The sequence below is a fragment of the Photinus pyralis genome, unplaced genomic scaffold, assembly GCF_008802855.1.
Source record: "Photinus pyralis isolate 1611_PpyrPB1 unplaced genomic scaffold, Ppyr1.3 Ppyr1.4_LG8, whole genome shotgun sequence".
Lineage (NCBI taxonomy): Eukaryota > Metazoa > Arthropoda > Insecta > Coleoptera > Lampyridae > Photinus > Photinus pyralis.
In genome coordinates this window covers 3,684,247-3,707,155 of record NW_022170819.1, presented here as the reverse complement: position 1 = coordinate 3,707,155, position 22,909 = coordinate 3,684,247, and the positions used below count along the sequence as shown (strand labels likewise).

General features: G+C 36.8%; 2 protein-coding genes across 6 annotated transcripts in view; one reads left to right on the top strand and one right to left on the bottom strand.

Moving 5' to 3' along the window:
* Nucleotides 1-22,405, top strand: part of LOC116178095 (troponin C-like) — a 36,194-nt gene extending 13,789 nt beyond the window's left edge. For both annotated transcript variants that reach the window (XM_031497415.1, XM_031497414.1), the window contains exons 2-6: nt 3,095-3,122; nt 3,170-3,313; nt 17,070-17,189; nt 21,865-21,996; nt 22,265-22,405. In XM_031497415.1, the coding sequence (XP_031353275.1) occupies nt 3,101-3,122; nt 3,170-3,313; nt 17,070-17,189; nt 21,865-21,996; nt 22,265-22,293 (447 nt within the window). In that variant the 5' untranslated portion in view covers nt 3,095-3,100 and the 3' untranslated portion in view covers nt 22,294-22,405. The remainder of the gene's footprint in view (nt 1-3,094; nt 3,123-3,169; nt 3,314-17,069; nt 17,190-21,864; nt 21,997-22,264) is intronic.
* LOC116178093 (neo-calmodulin-like) overlaps nt 1-22,909 on the bottom strand; it is a 97,620-nt gene that overhangs the window by 21,915 nt on the left and 52,796 nt on the right. The gene's annotated exons all lie outside the window — the stretch shown is intronic.

Below are 22,909 nucleotides of genomic sequence, written 5' to 3'. Positions count from 1 at the left end.
AGCGACTATCTCGAAAACGGTGTGTGGGAGGAGAGTATTCACAGAAGGAAAATCATCTACTAGTGATGTTAACACGTTCAGTGAATGTATCTTCAAAAGGATAAGGTACTCTCAAAGGGCGGTTGGAAGGTCTAGAGGAGACGGAGATGTGAAAACCTTAGTCTGAATATCTCAAAAATGTAGTGTCAGAAGAGGGTAGATAAAGCACTATTGCGGATCAGAAGCAGTATGAAATTTAATATAACTTTTGATGCGGCAACTAATTACAAAAATGCATACTTAATGGACCACACTGTAGATATCTTGCATCGGACTATCTACGGAAGTATTTACTATATTTTGATACTTCATTTGAGAGCTTGTTTTTCTCTTTCTCACTATACCTAAATCATGTATGAAATAATATAATATAAAGTAAACTTGGAATTTATTCAACTCTGTAATGTATCAGAAACGTTATACTTAACGTGAAGGTTTTCTGTAAAAAAACGATACTAAATCACGCTAATAATAGTAAAGGTAATACTTTACATTTCCCGAACTGCTCTAGTTCAAATTTTTTCACACCAAAAATCTAAATTCCCTTTTAATTGAAATCTAGCGATCTCTCCTCGATTGGTGAACGACTTCACTTTTTTTTTTGAATAACCCCCTCTTTAATGACTTCAGTTGTTTCCCACACCCACAAATGACAGAATTTTTTATTTGGTTAGTGTCTTTTTCACTACCAATCCTAAACGGCTGTTACAGACCCCAATCAATTCAAAACCTGCACGTCGGCAGTTTGCACTGTAAAAGTTTGCCTCATGATCAGTCCCCATTAAAAAAAGATTGAATTTTTACTCTATCACCGCAATCTTGACCCCAGAAGCAATTAAAAAAACCTATGTCCACTATATGTTACACGAAGAACAATACTTGTCTGTAAAAAATATCACTATGATAATTATATGACCAGAAAAAAGTCAGAACCCTCAATTGTAATTTGAATTTCCCCTCTATCAAATATATGTAGATCCAGGTATGCGCATAAGGTGATATGATACTGTCACGTTGTTTACTTCAATGTAAACAATTTAATAGTGCACATTGTTCATATAATAAAAATAATTTTTTTTTACATTGTTCATATAATAAAAATAATTGAAATGTAAATTTCTATCATTGACAAAAAATTCTACTTTTAAGTGTTTTTGCGAAAAACTCAAAAAACTTAATTTAACTTTCTAACACTGTTTTGTATAGAATCTTAGAGAAAATCCTGACAACCGAATTGCAAAATTCGAAACTATTCGCGAGTTATCATCTAAACTGACGGACGAACAGACATACCCAACGACCAAAATTTAATCAGTTAGTCCCTTCACTATTGACTACCTATTACTGAAGAAAGAATTCGGAATTTCGGAAAATTCGAAACCGTTCTCGAGTTATCACGTACACAGACGGACGGACGGACCAAATCGTGAACTCGCTTTTAGCAGCTCGTTAATAATCATTCTAATAAAATATTATGCGAACTTTAAAAACATCCCCATCCCTCGCGAGGTCTAAATGCTAACCATGGAAGCGGCCTCATTAAAATTTACGAAACCTAAAACGGATTAGGGTTAGACTTTTTAATCAATGGATTTAGGCTGGAGTCTTTAGAAAAATAATCAGTTTAAAGCAAGAATGCGTAATCCTTGAAAAAAGAGCACCCTTTGCGGGGTATATAAAACCATTTTCAATAAAAGTTATACGAAGTTTCAAAACGAATTTGAGTTTGAATTTGACACCGATTGCTTGTGCTTGTGCACCCTTAAAAAATTATTCTAAAACAATATTATATGAACCCTAAAAAAGTTGCACCCCTCGCAGGGGGTATAAATGATAACTATAAGCATGGTCATTGAAATATACGAAAATTTAAAGCCGATTGAGTTTAAATTTTGACATCAATGTTGCAAATTCTTTAAAAAAATCGTTTTATATATATTATACAGGGTGTTTGTTAAACATGCGACTAACCTTAGAAAGGTGGACTATTCTGAGCATATTTTATCCTTTGCTGAGTTTTTAAACACTTTTTTCCGGGGCTAGCTCCGTAATAACTCCAAGATCTCCAGTGCTAGAAGCTCCTTGATCGTTAAAATTTTGAGGCATTGTAATAAATGATCTTTTATTGTTATTCCTATTTTAAGGGCCCTAAATGAACATAGAGGTCTCAAAAAATGTAGATCGCCGTTATCTTCTGTGACCAGTGTGAGAGGTCGGTCATTTATGGTCATAGCAACGTTGCCCAGGCTTCCTAATATCCTCTCGGCGAGGTCCTTTATCAATTAATCTTCCCCAGTAAACCCCAGGAGATGCAGGAGGGACGAAAGTCCATTGTATCTATCGATTGTTGCATTTGTTCTTCACTTTCTTCCACGAAATTTTTTCCGTTCTATTAACCTACCCTCTAAAATGCAAAATGTTCGATATACAGAGTTATAGTATACTTCACCCCCAGGTTCTACGCTAACTTCACACTACAAGAACATGGAAATAAAGTCAACCCAGCAACGTTAAAAAAAATGGCTCCCAGAATGACTATTCCCTCCAAAACTAAACAAGATCCTGCTTAAATTTGAAAACTAGCACGTGATCAAGCACTGGTAATCAGATACCCAGATTCTAAGAAAGGGGGAAATACACAGGATGTGACTCATCTGTGGTGCAATAAAAACCTTTTGTTAAGAGCAAGATGGAAAATTACATGGCCTTGTATTTAACTAAGGACAAAATCATCGAATCGCAACTCATATATCACACATAGATTCTAAAAAGTTTTTGATTAGCGTAATCTTGCCCCAAAATAGGTAACTAGTCCCTAGTTTCGGGGTTTAGAGCCTACAGTTAAATGTCGAAGACAATCACGGAATTAGGTATCGTAACTGATTTGATTACAGTTTTTGCCACCTCCGTGACTGCTTCATTCATGTAATCAAAACATAAACATAAATTAAGCAAACATTACACTTCTGCATTACGGTTAAATCAAGGCAATTTAGTTATCGTAATTTTCTTTTGAATGTAATCTTTCCGAACTGATGTTAAACTTTGTCGACAGGCCGAGATGGACCAGGAACAATTGAACAGTAAGAAAGGACTAAGATCGACGAAATTTGATTAATGAAACTTGTAGTGTTGAAGAAGGCGTTCACAATGTTCGACTCCAACAAAAGGGGCAGCATCGAAAAGGAGAAGGTGAAGACAATACTGAGAACACTTGGAGCGTCCTACGACGACAAAGAGTTGGACGCGCAATTAACGGTCGAGGATCCAAACGGTGAGTATTTAGATAAGAAACTTCTTCCAGCGCCGCCGACGAAAATAAAATAAACTTAGATTATGAGTTCAAAAGCGGAGCTTTTAGTTTCGAACTTTAACTTCGAAAGCTCCCCCTCTTCCTTCGTGTAACCGAAATCGAAAAAGTATCGCGATCAACTTTATCCGACGCCATCCAACTTATGATACCGTTGCGACATATTATAGACGGAATGGATCCGTTCTTTGCAAGAAATAGTTTTAAAAGTTAATAAACTACGCCACTATGATGGATGGGGGGGTAGCTGGCCGTTTCCCCGTCCTTTCCACGATAGACAAATTTTAGAGAGCCTGCAACAATGAACTATTATGTCTACCTTACGAGTCTTCCCATCAAATCCGCTTTAATCGGCCGCATTCCCCAAAGAAACCGACCGTAGGATAAAATGGATCTAAAGGGTTATTAATAGGTCGATTAATTTCGAAACGGCTCACTTTCTAACAGGTCCAAGCAATTGAGGGGATTATAAGTGAAATAGAGCTTCTGCTCGAGCACCCTCTGATAAAACAAACGCTAATTAATTTGCCCGTAATGTTGACAGAATTTCGGGCTCAAGGCTGACTTAGGGGTGAAGTAACAGTGGAAGAACGAGGTTCAGGCAAACAATCGTCACACGCAGGTTGACGGAATGTACTGTACAGGGGTGAAAATAACTCATTTTAACATCGGACATTCGTTTTCTACGCCTGCACTGCAATCTTGCAGAAATTTCAAAATTAGGCCACTCAGTAGAGCAGAAGATTCTACCGTAATTTGGATTTCCGTACTGAAATGCTAGACCGAGCTTTTGTCCGTCGAAAATTCTTCAGAGGCTGTTAGGTGAAAGAGACTTTTCTCAAAATAATCGTTGAATATTCTGAGTATTACATTCGCGAAATTGAAGCCGGTTTGCTTGGAAGCGATCTGTTTCCATATTTCTAAAGGGAGCGATGTTTTCCAACGAGATAACTAAGTTATTTTACATTTTTTGACTTGTATAAAGTAGTAATTATAAGGAATGTGCATAAGGAATATTGTTTGACATAATTTTAATATTCCTAAAGGAATCGACCACAAAGTTTGTATTGAATTTATGGATATTAATAACATCCATACAAAGAATTTGGTTATTTTGCTTCATTGATGGGAAAAATTGCATTTAATTTCAATGATACAATTCCTTTGGTAAGATTAAACTTTTGTTTAGCATTCAGAGGTGTTTGTATGTTTTGAACAGGCTATGTTGTTATGTTAGCCGTATTCCGAGTATTTGTTGCACCTTCAATTTTTCATTCATTTTATGTGTAACATTTCAATCATGTCGCTCAAAAACTATTAGTTGAAATATTTGACGCGCTAAAAAACTGGGTTGCACGTTTGAATCGAACGAGTGAGACAATTTATCGGTTGGGAAGCACAGCGGAACTGACGTTTGGTGAAGTCAGCGATGCATGGTAACGTACTTATTATCAGCAACGCCAGCATTTTGTTCCATTGTCGTTCCTTTGAGGTTGATTGAGCGTATCGATCAGCGCAAGTGGAAATTTTGTACATTAAAGCTGTGTCAGATCGTCGAAATAAAACGGAAGCACGAAATCAACAAGTTGCGTTGACGAAATCGTTCTAATTTATCCAAGAGTTACAGTCGTCGGCGGTTATATCGAGTGCTAAAAGTTGTGATTTTTCATTTGAATGTGGAACTTAGCTTCCGACCGCGCCCTCATCAATCTTCAGTCTCCATTAAAGTTCGCATTGATCGTCGAGGATGGCTCTAGAGCGACAGCAGTCTCTTTATTTCATAAGACTCGTTTATTCCCAGAAATGGATTCTTTGTTCGCCAGCAAAAGCCGACAAAAGTGTGAAAATAGAGAATGAACCGACAAAAGAGAAGGGCGAATCTTAATTTTACTGCATCTTTTATTAGAGTGGATATGGTACTTCAAAAGACTAGATTTGAATTTACTACGATTGAAATTGGTCAACTGCAGTACAAGAAACGTGTTTATTCCTGCGTTGTTACTTTCCTATGAGGTTTTGTTTCTTAATGGGTTTCGGAAACCTTTCGAGCTGAGATGTCTGGCATTTATATCATATTTCGTCTTCTTAATTAGTGTTATTTAGTTACACCTGCAAATTTTCTTCTGCTTATGCAACAAGCCATTGGTGGCTTTTTTGATTTTTATAAGCAAACGCGAAGTGACATTTCCATAGTAATCATTGAGTTACGAATAAACAGTCCACTTAATTATTTCCTTTTATTTTTAAATTATATTGCAGGTATAATAAATATAATATTATAAGAAAAACGCGTATAACTGGTCTTTAAAGCAGTTGCAACATTTAAACTCGCACATAAAGCTATCAAGGTATTTCGTAGGTCTGCTTTGTTTGTAAATACGGACCTTTTGATATTCACAAAGGTTTGTTTAAAATTTCCACGAAACCTTCAGAAACCGTAAAACCTTTTATGCGGCCTTCTACTGTAGAAGGGTTCTGTTTTCCACTGTTAAAGAGAGAATTAAAAGTCACTAGCTCTTTTGAACGCATTGACTTTAAGAAAACGTATTAAAGTCTTCCATTGAGAAGACAAAGTTTAAAAGCCAGTGAAATTCAATGTGAAAAACGTAACGGAAGAGTATCATAAAAAAAGTAAAGGAACCAGACCTTCTGCGTGAAAATTAATTGCGACATTTGCATAATTACATTAGCGCCGGTTTAGATTCATCAAAAGACATGGAAATAGGCACGCTATTTTTAGGCGTTCGTTTGAGGGAAATTTAAAACTGAATTACATGTACAAAACTAATAAAAGCGTTATCGTCGAAAGCGTGTAACCCAAAATAAATTCTATTGCTCCAATAATAAAAGCATATACTTGTTGGTTGTAATCGGCCTCTGTAACTGTCATTTTAGTAACAGCTTTTACGCTCTTATGGCATAATCAATTAAAAAAAGTAATTGCCCCGGGCTAGGCAATAGTTTTTGGCAGCACGCCGCCGGGTAGTTGCAATGCAGTTTCCAAATTAAACTGAGAAATTCGAGTGATTTTCCGCTACGTATCATTTCGGTTGTGGAAATCTACGATTATTACTCATTTAATTTTCGTTTTCCCAAAGGGTTTATTGGCGATCGCGAATGTAAAAATAAAAATGAGATCAAAAATGTAAAAATAAACTTTCGGTCGATAGAAAACCTTTTTCATTAAAGCACGGATTGGTGTCAACGAAAGAACACGAAAATGGGGATTATTACTTGTAGATGTAACGACCTGAAGGAATGCACTAAAATCCTTTATAACTAACTTTGTTTCTTGAAATTTTGGGTTTCAGTAGTTTGTATCATAGAAAATGTATAGGTTTTCCAAATTCAGAAGGTTGATTTTCAATGGGTGTCACGTGTGGTGGAATTTTTATAGTGAGATTTTTAAACCGTGTTGGAAATTAAGTTTGTCCTAGCTACGTATTTCAGTTTAAGAGAGCATTGTTTTTTTTATGGTCGCCAGATGGCGGAGCGACACGATAGCGAGAATTTAGCTCATTTTTAAATAGGGGTCTAAGTCAGCTGAATTTCAGTGGGAAAAAGCAACTTTTTCTTCTGTGCCTTCGTGAATATAACAATACCAATTAGCGAAATTAAAAAAAAAACATGGCGGACTTTGTTATTATACGATCAAAAAGTAAAATATAATTGTGGAAATTAGTTTTGAGGGGAATTTTAGGATTGATTCGAGTTTTTTACTACAGGGTGTAGTCTGAAAATTAGAGTATCTTGTGATTTCTGGTAGAATTTGAAAGATTTTTTCGACTGGCGTGGGACCCTCATCCTCTGTGATGAAGTTGTCAAAGAAATTTGGGCCCTCCTCACAGAATTCAAACCGCTCGCAGCACACTTTAATTCCGACATAAAACGAACCTTCATTCGGCGATCGTCCGGCCCAGAACGGGTCTCATCGGCCACTTGTTACCGGCTCTCTGCGCGGAGGTTCACTAAAAAAGACACCCCACCGCTCCGAGAGCTGAGAACTGATTCAGGCGTCGCTGAAAACTTAGAGCCCCTCTCCCCCCGGCCGCTGTACAGTCGCGTGGTTCATTACATTTGGGAGAAACCCAGTATACTCAAAACGAAAACTTTTTAAACTCTGTATCCAAGATAAGGAAGTCCATTGACCATAGACTTACGACAATGGTCGAATTACCCTTAGCACTTAACATCATTTTTGGAAAGGGTTCTTATGCTTGGAACGTTTTGGGGGAGCACATATCACCGGGGCTCTGCCCCAGTACACGAAGATTTTATGACGAAATCAACACTAAACCTTTTTATTTCTCCTGACAAGTATTCCATACCCAAAAACCCCTCGGGCCTATGTTCCCCCAGTACTCCCAGCCCTTTAACATCATATTTGGTAAGGGAACACAAAATGGGGGGGGGGTCCCATATAACCTCAGACCGCCCGGTTGTATATTTTTCCCCAAATTTTTTCTTGCCATTTATCATCATTTTTGGAAAGGGTCCTTGTGACTGAACCCTTTGGGGGAAAACATGTCACCGGGGGGTCTGGGGGTATGGAATACCCCGTAGTACACAAAGGTTTTATGACGAAATGAGCATGAACATAGAAGTCCCTCTCTTTCCCCTGAGAGATATTACACTCTCGGTTCTATATTTTCCACCAAAGTGTTTAGTACCCTTGGAGCCTACCATCATCATTTTTCGTGAGTATTTTTATAGCTGAACGTTGTTGGGGAGAACCATATCACCTGGGGGTCTGGGATACACTAAGGTGTTACGACGAAATGAACATTGAAGCCCTTTCTTTCTACTGGGGGGTATTTAGGCTCCCAGAGTTTTTCTAAAATTTTAATTCTATTTGAGCTTTTAAATATCGAAGACAAATCCTATAAGAACAGAGAAAAAGAAGGTGAAAAGAATGTTGAAAGAGGAAAACGAACAGAAGGTGAACAGGAGTTTAGTTATCATCAAAGAAAATTGGTTATGGAATTGTCCGTAATAAGTAAGGAAAAGGGGGAAAAGGTTGGTTTTGGGGATTTATGCAGAAACGACGGTAACTAATTTAAATCCATAGTTTGTGGGAAGTGTTGGCGAGTTGCTTTGGAAAGTAAAGGATACGAAAAATGTCCGATTAGGCAGAACGAAGCAACAATTAACATTACGTCATATACTGTCATATTGAACTACATCGAAATTATTAACTGCAAGTATTATCTATCGATTATCTTGAATTACTTCGATACACTCTACGTACGAGACCCACTCCGATAACTGATATCTCTTGTTGTGTTTTATCTGAATGCCAATTATCGGCAGAGAGCGCCCTTTTGAATTCAGAAGGCCGTTGCCAAAATTCAAAGGTAATATTTTAATTTCGTGGTACTCCGTGAGATAAAAGTTTCGTTTTGTTCTTTCACTATTTACTGCATCTACATTGTCTTCCATTTCTTTATCATTTTTTGGTGTCCCCATTTTGAGCTTCATATTCATTGTTTCTGTTCATAAATCGCCGGGTTTAATTATACAATTGTTAGTTGATAGGAACTAGAATTAAAAAGTGATTATAATCGGAAAAATGAAGCCACCATAACGTAGACCTTTGTAAGTGAAAAATGGCGTAATCGTTAGATTGATCTCTTCAGGTGGAACTAGGCCCACAAACAATGACTAGCAATTTTTCTCTCTGTGGTTTCCAATTCCTTCCCACTCTGAAAGAAAACGTTGAAAAATAGAGCGATTTACTAAAATGCGCGGGCCTAAATGCGAGGTAATGGCCGCTCGTTTGCGTTAAACGCAGAAATGTACAGTTTTTAAAAATGATTCTCTTATTCACTTATGATAGTCTTGGAAATATCGCTTAATATTACGTGACCAACAGGGGGCGTTTTTATAAATTGTAATTTTTACGATTTTCTCCTCGAATACAGCTATTGCTCTAAAAAGCCCATTGCAGAACCCCTTCCTTATTTTCGAAACAATCGACTTTTGCGCAAGAAAGCACGAATCAATGGTCTGGAGACGTGTAATTTGTTCCCGTCGTATTATGAAAATTGATGCTCTCCACAAATTACCTTGACCGATAATACTGTCCAAACTGAATTACGATCATTCGTTTATGTAATATTGTAACGATTGGACATTCTTTACGAGACCTGTTTATATACAAAAAAAAGGCATTATCGATCCTAATGGAAAATTTATATTCACGTACCACGTAAATGAGCTCTTCGTAAAATAGTAATGCGCCACAAGTGGTGGGACAAGCGAAATTATCGACCTTTGATAAAATATGGATGGACCGGAAACGTTTGCCGAAAGTTTCCTTACAGATGTCCATGTTTGGTGGGGTGGGGTTTTGTGACCTCTAGTTGGATTTTATCACATGGTGGAAATAAGCGTCCACTTTTTCCCCTTTAGTACAGGTTCATACAAAATACAAACGAAATAAGGTAAAAATGTCCCAATATTTTGAGATTTTCCTACATGCAACCTACGATTATTTCTCAAATTGGAACTAGGCTTACAAAATGCAAAAACCACGTTAGATTTCCAATCCGTTAACATACAGGAATGTTGTCTTTTTATATTCCATAAGTTAAATAATAGTACCTCAAAAATGTCATAGTAGAAATACAAACATGTTGGGGCGGTTTTTATTTGACAATATTTCTTCGCACAACAACAATATGATGCTAAATGACTATAACATTTTCATGATTATGAATTTCGCGCAAAAAGTTCAATCCCCTTCTGTTCACTAACGACGTTAAGTAGCTTACTTCGTTGTAACGGAAAAGAAATATACTGGCGCGATTAATTAAGTTGTCCTTGGTTGAAACACGGTTGCTTTAATTTAGGTTACTGAGTAATTATCTTCTTCAATCGGCTAAAACTACTATAAAACGAGTAAGAGCAATACAATGCATAGCATAATTTCATGTAACACTTTCCGGGAATTATATATTATGAAATTCGCGGTCGAGGTAGGAAGTGGAAGTCGAAAAAAAGTGACTTTCAATCTCTTCATCACATGACGACGCAGAAATGATCGTTTAAAACTCAGCAGAAGAAGCTAGGATTTACTCACAAATTCAAAAATATATCTGGAAAGCTCCAGATGGCGTTTTCATCCCTCCTAAATAAAAAAAGTGACACTGTAGTCCCCTACACGGAAGGCAAACCATGTTGATTTAGTCCACGGAGCACAAAAAAGAACGACTTTGAGTATTCCTGGAGCTTTTGGAGGAGAGAATCTGCCAGTTTGTTCTCAGGTGGTGTTTGGAGGCTATAAAATGGACGAATTTGACCAAAAAAGTACTGAAAATCCCTAGCATTATTGAGTAGGTCTCATGTAGAAATATGGACCGTTTCGATTATGTAGTACGCAATTAAATTCCATTCACTAACGAGTCCGTGAGTAACGGAATATCGAGCTAATTTATTTGCGGTAGTGATTGTCGTGTACAAGCGGCGCCGGGGGCCATAATTCATTACAAAAGAATCAGCCGGTGTGTGATGAACGTTCTACTGACGCTTCCAATATTGAATTCGCATAATTAAAGTACGTACGAGCAGGGCAAATTTAAAAAGCTCTTTGTAAACTTTTTAGAGTGTAATTAAAAGAAGCGGCGGCGCTCGAAAGCGAGCGATAACATTCCTAGGACTATGTGGGAAGTTCAATGGAACGGTGGGAAAACTTTTCAATTTGGAAACTTGCATTTTCTTAGTTTGTCAAGTACATATTTGGCAAAGCTGCCATCTGCAATGCTTTTACTTTACGCTTAACTGAGCAGAATGTCGTCGTCGGACTCTCTTCCCTTAGGCACTTGTAGTTCACTTTTTATAGTAAACATGAAAGGATGTAGTACTCACGAATATGAAACACCATAGGAAGGGTATGACGTAAAGATTTCAAATCACAATTAAACCTAAAGTAAATATATCTTTTGGAGACTGCTCAAAAATTGCAATTACTGAAGATTAAAAGCTTCTAATTATGCATGGAGCTTTTTCCAGACTTTTCTCATTTTTGGACCTCCAGGTGCTCAGAAATAGTATTGCAAGTGTGACTTCTAATTACAAATTACTCGGCATCACCCCATTAATCCTTTGTACCCGCCAATTTCCATCACGGCACAGTAAGAAAATATGGGTCAATATGGAAACTAATGTACCGATAATTACAATATGCGCTTCGAGCATATAATCAATGTAATGGCTACGGATATTTGAAAGCTGGACGTATATTAAACGTGGTCGTAGATTCGCCGCGACGTATAAGTAAAATATTGCATTTGCTATGCAACGGGGTACCTAATTGCAATTAACGGAAACTTTTGCGCGCCATTAGTGAAATTGTAAAAGTTTCCCACAAATTCGCCGCAAAGCATCGCGTAAAGGAAAAGTTTTTATTGCATTAATACTTTACGGATGCCGACCGATAACGGCTTTTAATTTTACGAAAAAAAATTCAAAGGGCTGTAACTTTTGAACTAGTAGCCCAATCTTGGAACTGTTTGAAATTATGGATTCTACAGGCCACATTCTATAAGAAAATTGGTTTCCCGGGTCGATCTGAGACAATTTTTTTTTCGGGGCTCAAAAAAAGGCAGTGTATAGCCTTCCTTTTTTACCAAAAATCGACTACGCCAAAATTTCTCGGGAAAACACTTTTTCTTATTAATTTGGGTGCGTAGAATCCAAATCAATTCGTACTTTTTCGATCAGACTTCTCAATCAAAAGTTATAGACTAGAAACCAATTTCGGAAAAAAATTCAAAGGGCTATAACTTTTGAACTAGTAGTCCAATCTTGCAACTGTTTGAAATTATGGATTCTACAGGCCACATTCTATAAGAAAATTTTTTTTTCGGGTCGATTGTCCCAATTTTCTTTCTGGGCTCAAAAAAAGGCAGGCATATACTCCAAAACTTCTCGGGAAAACACTTTTTCTTATTAATTTGGATGACGACATCCTATTTTGGCTAGCCCAAAGTACATCCCGAAGTAAATTCCCAGAGAAAGTTGTAATAAACATGTATGGTACCTAGTTCTTCATTTATGGAACTCAGGTATGCATTTTGTGTTATTGTTTGATTTTACTATTTTTGATTTAATCTTAAAGGTTTATCAGAGAAAGTCTACGGGGTGAAAATTAAAATGTTGGCTTTTCCTAATAAATTCTACGATGAGGAGAATTGTAAAGAAAGACTTACAAAATAGCGAATTATCGACCCAGGCGGCCATATTTAATCATTCATTTGCTACTGTTTTTCGGCAACTACCAATTTTAAAAGATTCAGGGTCGTTAACCAACATCCCACACGAATTGAAAAATGCCAGCTTACGTTTCCCAAGCCTGTGGGAAAACAGTCCATTTCCATCATTTCCATGATCGATTATGAATCAAATGGTGAACTAAGAACCCTAATAAAGCGCATGACAAAAATACTTCTCGTGGTTTTTCAACCACGTAATTTTTTAGGAAAATTCGATTTTATTTAATAAAGTCACGTCCTTTGGAAGTGCGTAACTTCAAGTGGGCCTCAAATATTATAATTTTCATGAACGATTATGATTCAAAGGGTCACTAGGAACCCTAAAAATTCGCGAGCCAAAAATACTCCTCGTGGTTTTTCAACCACGTAATTTTTTAAGAAAATTCGATTTTATTTAATAAAGTCACGTCCTTTGGAAGTGCGTAACTTCAAGTGGGCCTCAAATATTATAATTTTCATGAACGTTTATAATTCAAAGGGTCACTAGGAACCCTAAAAATTCGCGAGCCAAAAATACTCCTCGTGGTTTTTCAACAACGTAATTTTTTAAGAAAATTCGATTTTATTTAATAAAGTCACGTCTTTGGAAGTGTGTAACTTCTAGTGCGCCTCAAATATTATAATTTTCATGATCGATTATGATTCAAAGGGTCACTAGGAATCCTAAAAATTCGCGAGCCAAAAATACTCCTCGTAGTTTTTCAACCACGTAATTTTTTAAGAAAATTCGATTTTATTTAATAAAGTCACGTCCTTTCGAAGTGTGTAACTTCTAGTGGGCCTCAAATACTTTTATTTCAATGATCGATTATGATTCAAAGGGTCACTAGGAACCCTAAAAATTCCCGAGCCAAAAATACTCCTCGTGGTTTTTCAACCACGTAATTTTTTAAGAAAATTCGATTTTATTTAATAAAGTCACGTCCTTTGGAAGTGTGTACTTCTAGTGCGCCTCAAATATTATAATTTTCATGATCGATTATGATTCAAAGGGTCACTAGGAACCCTAAAAATTCGCGAGCCAAAAATACTCCTCGTGGTTTTTCAACCACGTAATTTTTTAAGAAAATTCGATTTTATTTAATAAAGTCACGTCCTTTGGAAGTGTGTAACTTCTAGTGCGCCTCAAATATTATAATTTTCATGATCGATTATGATTCAAAGGGTCACTAGGAACCCTAAAAATTCGCGAGCCAAAAATACTCCTCGTGGTTTTTCAACCACGTAATTTTTTAAGAAAATTCGATTTTATTTAATAAAGTCACGTCCTTTGGAAGTGTGTAACTTCTAGTGCGCCTCAAATATTATAATTTTCATGATCGATTATGATTCAAAGGGTCACTAGGAACCCTAAAAATTCGCGAGCCAAAAATACTCCTCGTGGTTTTTCAACCACGTAATTTTTTAAGAAAATTCGATTTTATTTAATAAAGTCACGTCCTTTGGAAGTGTGTAAACTTCTAGTGCGCCTCAAATATTATAATTTTCATGATCGATTATGATTCAAAGGGTCACTAGGAACCCTAAAAATTCGCGAGCCAAAAATACTCCTCGTGGTTTTTCAACCACGTAATTTTTTAAGAAAATTCGAATTCATTTAATAAAGTCACCTCCTTTGGAAGTGTGTACCTTTTAGTGCGCCTCAAATATTATAATTTTCATGATCGATTATGATTCAAAGGGTCACTAGGAACCCTAAAAATTCGCGAGCCAAAAATACTCCTCGTGGTTTTTCAACCACGTAATTTTTTAAGAAAATTCGATTTTATTTAATAAAGTCACGTCCTTTGGAAGTGCGTAACTTCAAGTGGGCCTCAAATATTATAATTTTCATGAACGTTTATAATTCAAAGGGTCACTAGGAACCCTAAAAATTCGCGAGCCAAAAATACTCCTCGTGGTTTTTCAACAACGTAATTTTTTAAGAAAATTCGATTTTATTTAATAAAGTCACGTCTTTGGAAGTGTGTAACTTCTAGTGCGCCTCAAATATTATAATTTTCATGATCGATTATGATTCAAAGGGTCACTAGGAATCCTAAAAATTCGCGAGCCAAAAATACTCCTCGTGGTTTTTCAAGCACGTAATTTTTTAAGAAAATTCGATTTTATTTAATAAAGTCACGTCCTTTGGAAGTGTGAAACTTCTAGTGCGCCTCAAATGTTATAATTTTCATGATCGATTATGATTCAAAGGGTCACTAGGAACCCTAAAAATTCGCGAGCCAAAAATACTCCTCGTGGTTTTTCAACCACGTAATTTTTTAAGAAAATTCGATTTTATTTAATAAAGTCACGTCCTTTCGAAGTGTGTAACTTCTAGTGGGCCTCAAATACTTTTATTTCAATGATCGATTATGATTCAAAGGGTCACTAGGAACCCTAAAAATTCGCGAGCCAAAAATACTCCTCGTGGTTTTTCAACCACGTAATTTTTTAGAAAATTCGATTTTATTTAATAAAGTCACGTCCTTTGGAAGTGTGTACTTCTCGTGCACCTCAAATACTTTTATTTCAATGATCGATTATGATTCAAAGGGTCACTAGGAACCCAAAAAATTCGCGAGCCAAAAATACTCCTCGTGGTTTTTCAACCACGTAATTTTTTAAGAAAATTCGATTTTATTTAATAAAGTCACGTCCTTTGGAAGTGTGTAACTTCTAGTGCGCCTCAAATATTATAATTTTCATGATCGATTATGATGTAAAGGGTCACTAGGAACCCTAAAAATTCGCGAGCCAAAAATACTCCTCCTGGTTTTTCAACCACGTAATTTTTTAGGAAAATTCCATTTTATTTAATATGAAAATGTAAGTGGCCCTTACGGGATGTTACACCAATAAAATCTCCTTGAGAGTGAGTGCTGCAAGGTTCGGGTTTCTGACCAAACTCTGAGAGACTAAATTTCTTTTAGAGCCTCTAAAAGCTCATTAAGGTTCTTTTGCTCACGAAATCTCTTAAGCATTCCAGCATATTAAGGATCTTTTAGAAAACCCTTGTAGTCTTAAGTGCCTTTGGGGCTGTTTGCAATTTTTCTTGAAGGGTTTTAAAAGCATATAAAAGCCTACAGAGCTTTAAGCGCTCATAACAAGTGTTAAAGGCTCTTTAAGACTCTTATAGCGTATTAGCAATCTTTTATGGCTCTTAGATTCTTAATTAAAGGCTCTCAAAACTTTATGAAAACTTTTGGTTGCTAGTAGGGACTTTGAATACTTAAATGTTTTTAACTACTTTACTACTGCAAAGGGTCTCAAAGACTTTGAGATTATAAACTATTAATGATGTCTAAAGGCTCTTCAAGATCTGTTAAGGGCCCTAAAAACTTGCATATTATGCTTCTTTTAGTATAATAGTGTTGTGAGATAAAACTAAATATTGTTAATTTATTATTACAGCAGAATAAGTGTAAAAATTCCGTGGATGAAAATGAAACGTTTCTCTTAATTGTGATGGGATGTAGTTTTAGGGGTAGCTTTTAACATTCTTCCTGCAACAAGTTGTAGAAGAGAGCAGTGCAGACAAACACATGGAACTCACTTTATGAAAGCTCATTAGAATTATTTGAGCTAGATTTGAATGACCAGTTTGGACTAGGGATCTCGTGATTGATGCAATAAGGTCCATTTATATGCTGACGATGCGGCGTTGATCGCAAGGGCAGTTCGGGCGAGTCGGCGAAATTGAACCACTTTCGGTGCGTCCCTTTCTTTCGATTACCGAAGTTTCGGTCGCACGCTTAATCGTGCCGCATTGCAGAAATGACTCAAGTTTAAAATTGGAAAGGTTACGTTAATCAATTGAATTTTCGCCTAGGAAAGAGTGGAGATAATCTCCACGCATGTAAATAATTACATTATGTATACAAACTACATGTAACGTTTTCCCTCCGACAGGCTATCCATTCCTAATTTCATTCTAAGTCGTATTTTTTGGGTAATAGCTTTTTTATTCATGAGTTAGCATGCGCTTAGGTTGGAAAACAAACCTGTACTTCCGCAATTTGTGGATATTTGAATAATGGCCGGAATATTTTTCCCACTTACGAAATGTGCAGTTTAGCAGTTGTAGACCAAATAAAAAGAACGAAGCCTTCGAGGCGATAAATTGACACACTTTCTCACGGAATGCTCCCGGCCGGAGTATTCGTCCGGTGCCGTAAACACGGGAATTTGTACCATTTGCTTCAACAGCGCAGATAAACCCCTTTCGTATCCACTTTCGTTGTTGCCCCGAATATTCAGCTTTATGGTAGAGGGAAACAGTTCTTGAAATAAGGCAAAGGAAGGACGCCACGTGTCTCCAATCTACTTTGCCATGTGTACACTAACATAAATTCAACTAAAGCGAACTATACTTTTCGTAAAAGTCCCCATAAACTCACCAGCAGTAGAAAAAATGTCGCGCTTTAAAAGTGTATTCAAGCGATTAATGAATTTTCCATTTTCAGAAACGGGGCATATCGATTTCGAGGCGTTTTGTCGCATCTGTGGGCCTTATCTCGCGACGGAGGACGACGAGGCACTCCAAAAAGAGCTAAAAGAGGCGTTTAGATTGTACGATAAAGCTGGTAAGTACTTGCATGAGAGGTATTTCTCTGATGAGATTCGCATTCCTAAGTCTTCCATTCCCATAAAAATGTCTCCAAGAGAACTTCCGGAGCCCCACAACTTAGAAAAACGAGAAGTAGTAGTGGCAGACCAGCCAGAAGGACATTTTCTCATTGCTTTGGGCTGTACCTCTGGTGAATCCAAAAGAATTACACGTCACTACAAGAAATAAAACGAAGATTTCGCAGATGGTCTGAAAACAAAGACATTTTCCAATAGATCTTGATCTGCACAATCCAAGAAAAGTCGAGATCTGATCATCTCACAAAAGGAAAGTAAAGTAATAACTAACAAACCTGGAAAAATAAGAAAATATGATATAATTAAAACAAAAAGAAAAGAGAACAAAAAAACAAGTACAAACTGTGCACAACTCTTGTACAGACAAAGCGCGTAATTTTTTAACCCCCCAATCGCTCTTTGTGAGTAGCATCTTCAGACACTCCGTTCTCGACATATTCGTACTTACAGTTTTGACCCTACGATTAGATATGCCTAGTCCAAATGTTTCTATAGCTCTTTGTGAGTACTCTTCTCGGTCATTCCAATCTCGAGATATTCGCAATGCAAGTTTTGACATCACCAATGGGTATATTTCTTCCAGACGTCCTAATCGCCCTTTGTAAGCACCCTCTTCTGACAATCCACCCTTGAGATATAAGAAATTATATCCGATTACGATAAAGGGCAAGGAGGGGGACTATGGTTGGTAGAAATTAAATCCTTTCGATGAGACCTTTCATTAGAGTACCATGAGGCATAAAATCAGTTCCGCCCCCCCCCCACCCGACTATGATCATTTTTTTAATTCTTAAAAAATGCGCTATAAATATAGAAGATAATGGAAGATTGACAAGAAGGAATGTAAGAAGAAGAAAAGGGAAGAAGAGGCAGCACAACTAGACCACCGACTCAGATGATGCCAACGTCACGAAACCCAGACACTGGTCCTACCGGAAGTCAAAAATCGTACCCTTCTCGGGGTTGATTTCATAAAGAATGCAAATCTAATCCAAAAAATCCCAGTCGTTCAATGGGGATCCAAGAAGATTTGAGTTCGAGCCAGAACCGATCCAGCAGCTCGTACGGTCTGCCACCAATCGCCACGCCCACCCACATGTCTCCAGATCCGCCCACGGGTGACCCCAGGGCAGTCAGCTATCGACACTTACGGCTGTTCGGGAGAAGTTCCATATTCGCTCGGCTGGCCTCCAGACACCGATTCAGAGCTGTACAGCATTTTGGGAGACGCGCTATCTACGCACCCGCATTCACTGAAGACACGGAGGAGACAGTGTATCGCTTTAGAAGCCGTGACCTAGGGGGAAACAACTTTGAATTTTTGGTGTACGACCCTCTAAATTAAATTGAATTAATGTGAATTAATTAGAATGAACGTGAATTAATTTAAATTAACATTAATTAATTGGAATTAACGAGAATTATAATGTGAACTAACGTGAATTAATTTGAATTAGCATGAATTAATTTGAATCTACGTGCATTAGCTTGAACTAACGTGAATTAATTTCAATTTACGTGAATTATTGTGAATTAACTTGAATATTTGAATTAACGTAAATTAATTTGAATATACGTGAAAAAATTTAAATTACCCTGAATTAATTCGAATTTACGTGAATTTGTATCAACGTAAATTAATTTGAATTAGCATGAATTAATTTGAATTAGTTTATTTGTTTAACCAGACACCGTACAGAATAAAAATTCCAATTAAATGGCCCTGAGGCTCTGAACGTTAAATTGAACTAACGTGAATTAATTTTAACTAACGTAAATTATTTTGAATTAACGTGAATTTCAATTACGTGAATTAATTTGAATTAGCACGAATTGAATTAAGGCGAATTAACTTTAATTTGCGTGAGTTATTTTGAATTAACGTGAATTAATTCGAACTAACATGTATTAATTTGAATTTACGTGAATTTGAATTAACGTGAATAAACTTGAATTAACATAAAATTACGTGAATTATTTTGAATTAACGTGAATTAATTTGAATTTTTGGTGTACACCAAAAGTGGTACTTGTTTACCCTAGACCATGACCCTCAAGCACGAGGAAGTAATGGTTCTCCAACAGCAGGAACGAGAATCGCTAAACGCCCTTCTACAAAACTACACCGACACGTTCTCCGTAGGAGGAATTCCGAAGCCGAGTCCGAAGCCATTATAGCGGTACACAATATAAGTACCAAACCGGGACCACACATTTCGGCTCCACCATACCGACTAAACGCCATTCTTGGAACTGTTTGAAATTATGGATTCTACAGGCCACATTCAATAAGGAAAATTTTTTTCCGGGTCAATCTGAGACAATTTTTTTTCGGGCCTCAAAAAAACGCAGTGTATATAACCTTCCTTTTTTATCAAAAATCGACTGCACCAAAATTTCTCGGGAAAACACTTTTTCTTATTAATTTTGGTGCGTAGAATCCAAAACAATTCGTACCTTTTCGATCAGACTTCTCAATCAAAAGTTATAGACTAGAAACCAATTTCGAAAGAAAATTCAAAGGGCTGTAACTTTTGAACTAGTAGCCAAATCTTGGAACTGTTTGAAATTATGGATTCTACAGGCCACATTCTATAAGAAAAATTTTTTTCCGGGTCGATCTGAGACAATTTTTTTTTCGGGGCTCAAAAAAGGCAGTGTATAACCTTCCTTTTTTACCAAAAATCGACTGCACCAAAATTTCTCGGGAAAACACTTTTTCTTAATAATTTTGGTGCGTAGAATCCAAAACAATTCGTACTTTTTCGATCAGACTTCTCAATCAAAAGTTATAGACTAGAAACCAATTTCGAAAGAAAATTCAAAGGGCTGTAACTATTGAACTAGTAGCCCAATCTTGGAACTGTTTGAAATTATGGATTCTACAGGCCACATTCTATAAGAAAATTTTTTTTCCGGGTCGATCTGAGACAATTTTTTTTTCGGGACTCAAAAAAAGGCAGTGTATAACCTTCCTTTTTTACCAAAAATCGACTGCACCAAAATTCCTCGGGAAAACACTTTTTCTTATTAATTTTGGTGCGTAGAATCCAAAACAATTCGTACTTTTTCGATCGTACTTCTCAATCAAAAGTTATGGACTAGAAACCAATTTCGCAAAAAAATTCAAAGGACTGTAACTTTTGAACTAGTAGCCCAATCTTGGAACTGTTTGAAATTATGGATTCTACAGGCCACATTCTATAAGAAATTTTTTTCCGGGTCGATCTGAAACAATTTTTTTTCGGGGCTCAAAAAAAGGCAGTGTATAACCTTCCTTTTTTACCAAAAATCGACTACACCAAAATTTCTCGGGAAAACACTTTCTTATTAAATTTGGTGCGTAGAATCCAAAACAATTCGTACTTTTTCGATCAGACTTCTCAATCAAAAGTTATAGACTAGAAACCAATTTCGAAAAAAAATTCAAAGGGCTGTAACCTTTGAACTAGTAGCCCAATCTTGGAACTGTTTGAAATTATGGATTCTACAGGCCACATTCTATAAGAAAATTTTTTTCCGGGTCAATCTGAGACAATTTTTTCTTCGGGGCTCAAAAAAAAGCAGTGTATAACCTTCCTTTTTTACCAAAAATCGACTGCACCAAAATTTCTCGGGAAAACACTTTTTCTTATTAATTTTGGTGCGTAAAATCCAAAACAATTCGTACTTTTTCGATCAGACTTCTCAATCAAAAGTTATAGACTAGAAACCAATTTCGAAAAAAATTCAAAAGGCTGTAACTTTTGAACTAGTAGCCCAATCTTGGAACTGTTTGAAATTATGGATTCTACAGGCCACATTCTATAAAGATTTTTTCCCGGTCGATCTGAGACAATTTTTTTTCGGCCCAAATAAAAGGCAGTGTATAACCTTCCTTTTTTACCAAAAATCGACTGCACCAAAATTTCTCGGGAAAACACTTTTTCCTATTAATTAATTAATTAACGTGAATTAATTTGAATTTACGTCGACTACCGGAAACTAAACGCCAGAACCAGGTAGCTCATACAGATGACCTCCTCCCCATCCGTAGGCCACTACGGCGAAGAACCCACCCTGAATCGCCTCCCGTTACTTTTGTACTGAAATGAGAAGGAAAATCACAGAATATGTATAGAACTGGCGCACAAAACACAAATATCTGATGATTTCAGAATTTTCACTTCTGATTGTCCTGCACCAAAATACTAACAAAAAAACGTCCACCAAAAAGCCTCGTTTAACGTCTGCTACGTCTATCTAAGACACTTCCCTTCTTTCAACTTTTCAGCTCCTTTATCATTTTATCAACATTAGCCAATCAAATCCACCGGCTTTCCTTCTCGCCTACTTAAATATGCGCCTTCGATACACTAACACATGCTTACTTACGTAGATGTTACGAAGCGACAATAAAGTTCTTATCGCAAGACCGGATTTAAATGAGATAAACTGAAAAAAAATAACTTATCACAATTACTTCCAGATGTCCCTAATCCTTCTTGTACGTAATCTACTAAACAAAATACAAGACGATTAAATGCATGGTTACATTATTTTGTCTATTTGAGTGGATACCTAAAACGAAACTTCTTTATTACGCTAAAAACCTACAAGGCGAAAAAATTTCAGGAAATGGTTATATACCGACATCGAGCCTGAGAGAAATACTCGCCGCCCTGGACGATCAACTAACCAGCGACCAATTGGACGAAATGATCGCCGAAATTGATACCGACTCGTCCGGCACCGTCGACTTTGAAGGTAAGACAAATTGCGCGAGATTAGCAGGACGACGAGAAACAACCCCTGAAAAAACATCGCAAGGGTCGGAGTTATGACGAATGACTTTTGTGTAAATTCGTCTAAACCGATACCGTCGCAGAGAGAAACTTCGTGCCCGGAAATTTGTGTAATTAACAAAAATGTTTAGAGCCCCCCCCCCCACGAAGTTTCGAGATAAATGAGCTCGCGCGCATAATTACTCAAAAGTTCTAGGGAGAGGATTTTTTTACTGCCTGTTTTCTTTCAGAATTCATGGAAATGATGAACGGTGAATAATTCAGTTAGCTGTTTACGGCTGCACTTCATGAATAATCAACCCCGCAAAAGTGTGTGTTGCTGAAATGAAGTTTTGTTGTAAACTTAACGGAAATAAATGTAAATGAGTGTGTTTCTTTTTTATTCGATTCAGTCTAGAATGGGACGGAAGAGATCAATTTAAAATTTTCTTTTGCAGCTCATTAACTATTGCTGCCGACTCTATACACGCCCCCCCCCCACTGTAAAATTTAGGGCCAAAACACAGGGTGATAGAAGTATCGGCTTGGAAAGTTCAAAATTCAGTAAATTTAGATCTGCGTGGAGGTTCGTAGTTCCCATTTACAGTCTAGCGATCGTTTTTTCTGCGTATTTAAATTCTATAGGGTGTTGAGTTCCGAAAATCGTTGGCTCCAATCCAATTAGAAGTACTTTTGCTTGCTCCAAACCACAGAATGAGGGCTCGGTTATTAGGTTGGATACGCGAGCGTAGGTATTTAATTAGGGGTAGGCCAGGGGAAGGTTTTACCCTTTTTAATATTTAATCAATGACTTTTGTAGTCAAATTTTGGAACGGTTTTCTTTCGAATACTACTCAAAGCCAAAACCAAGTTAACTAATTCTAATATTAATAATT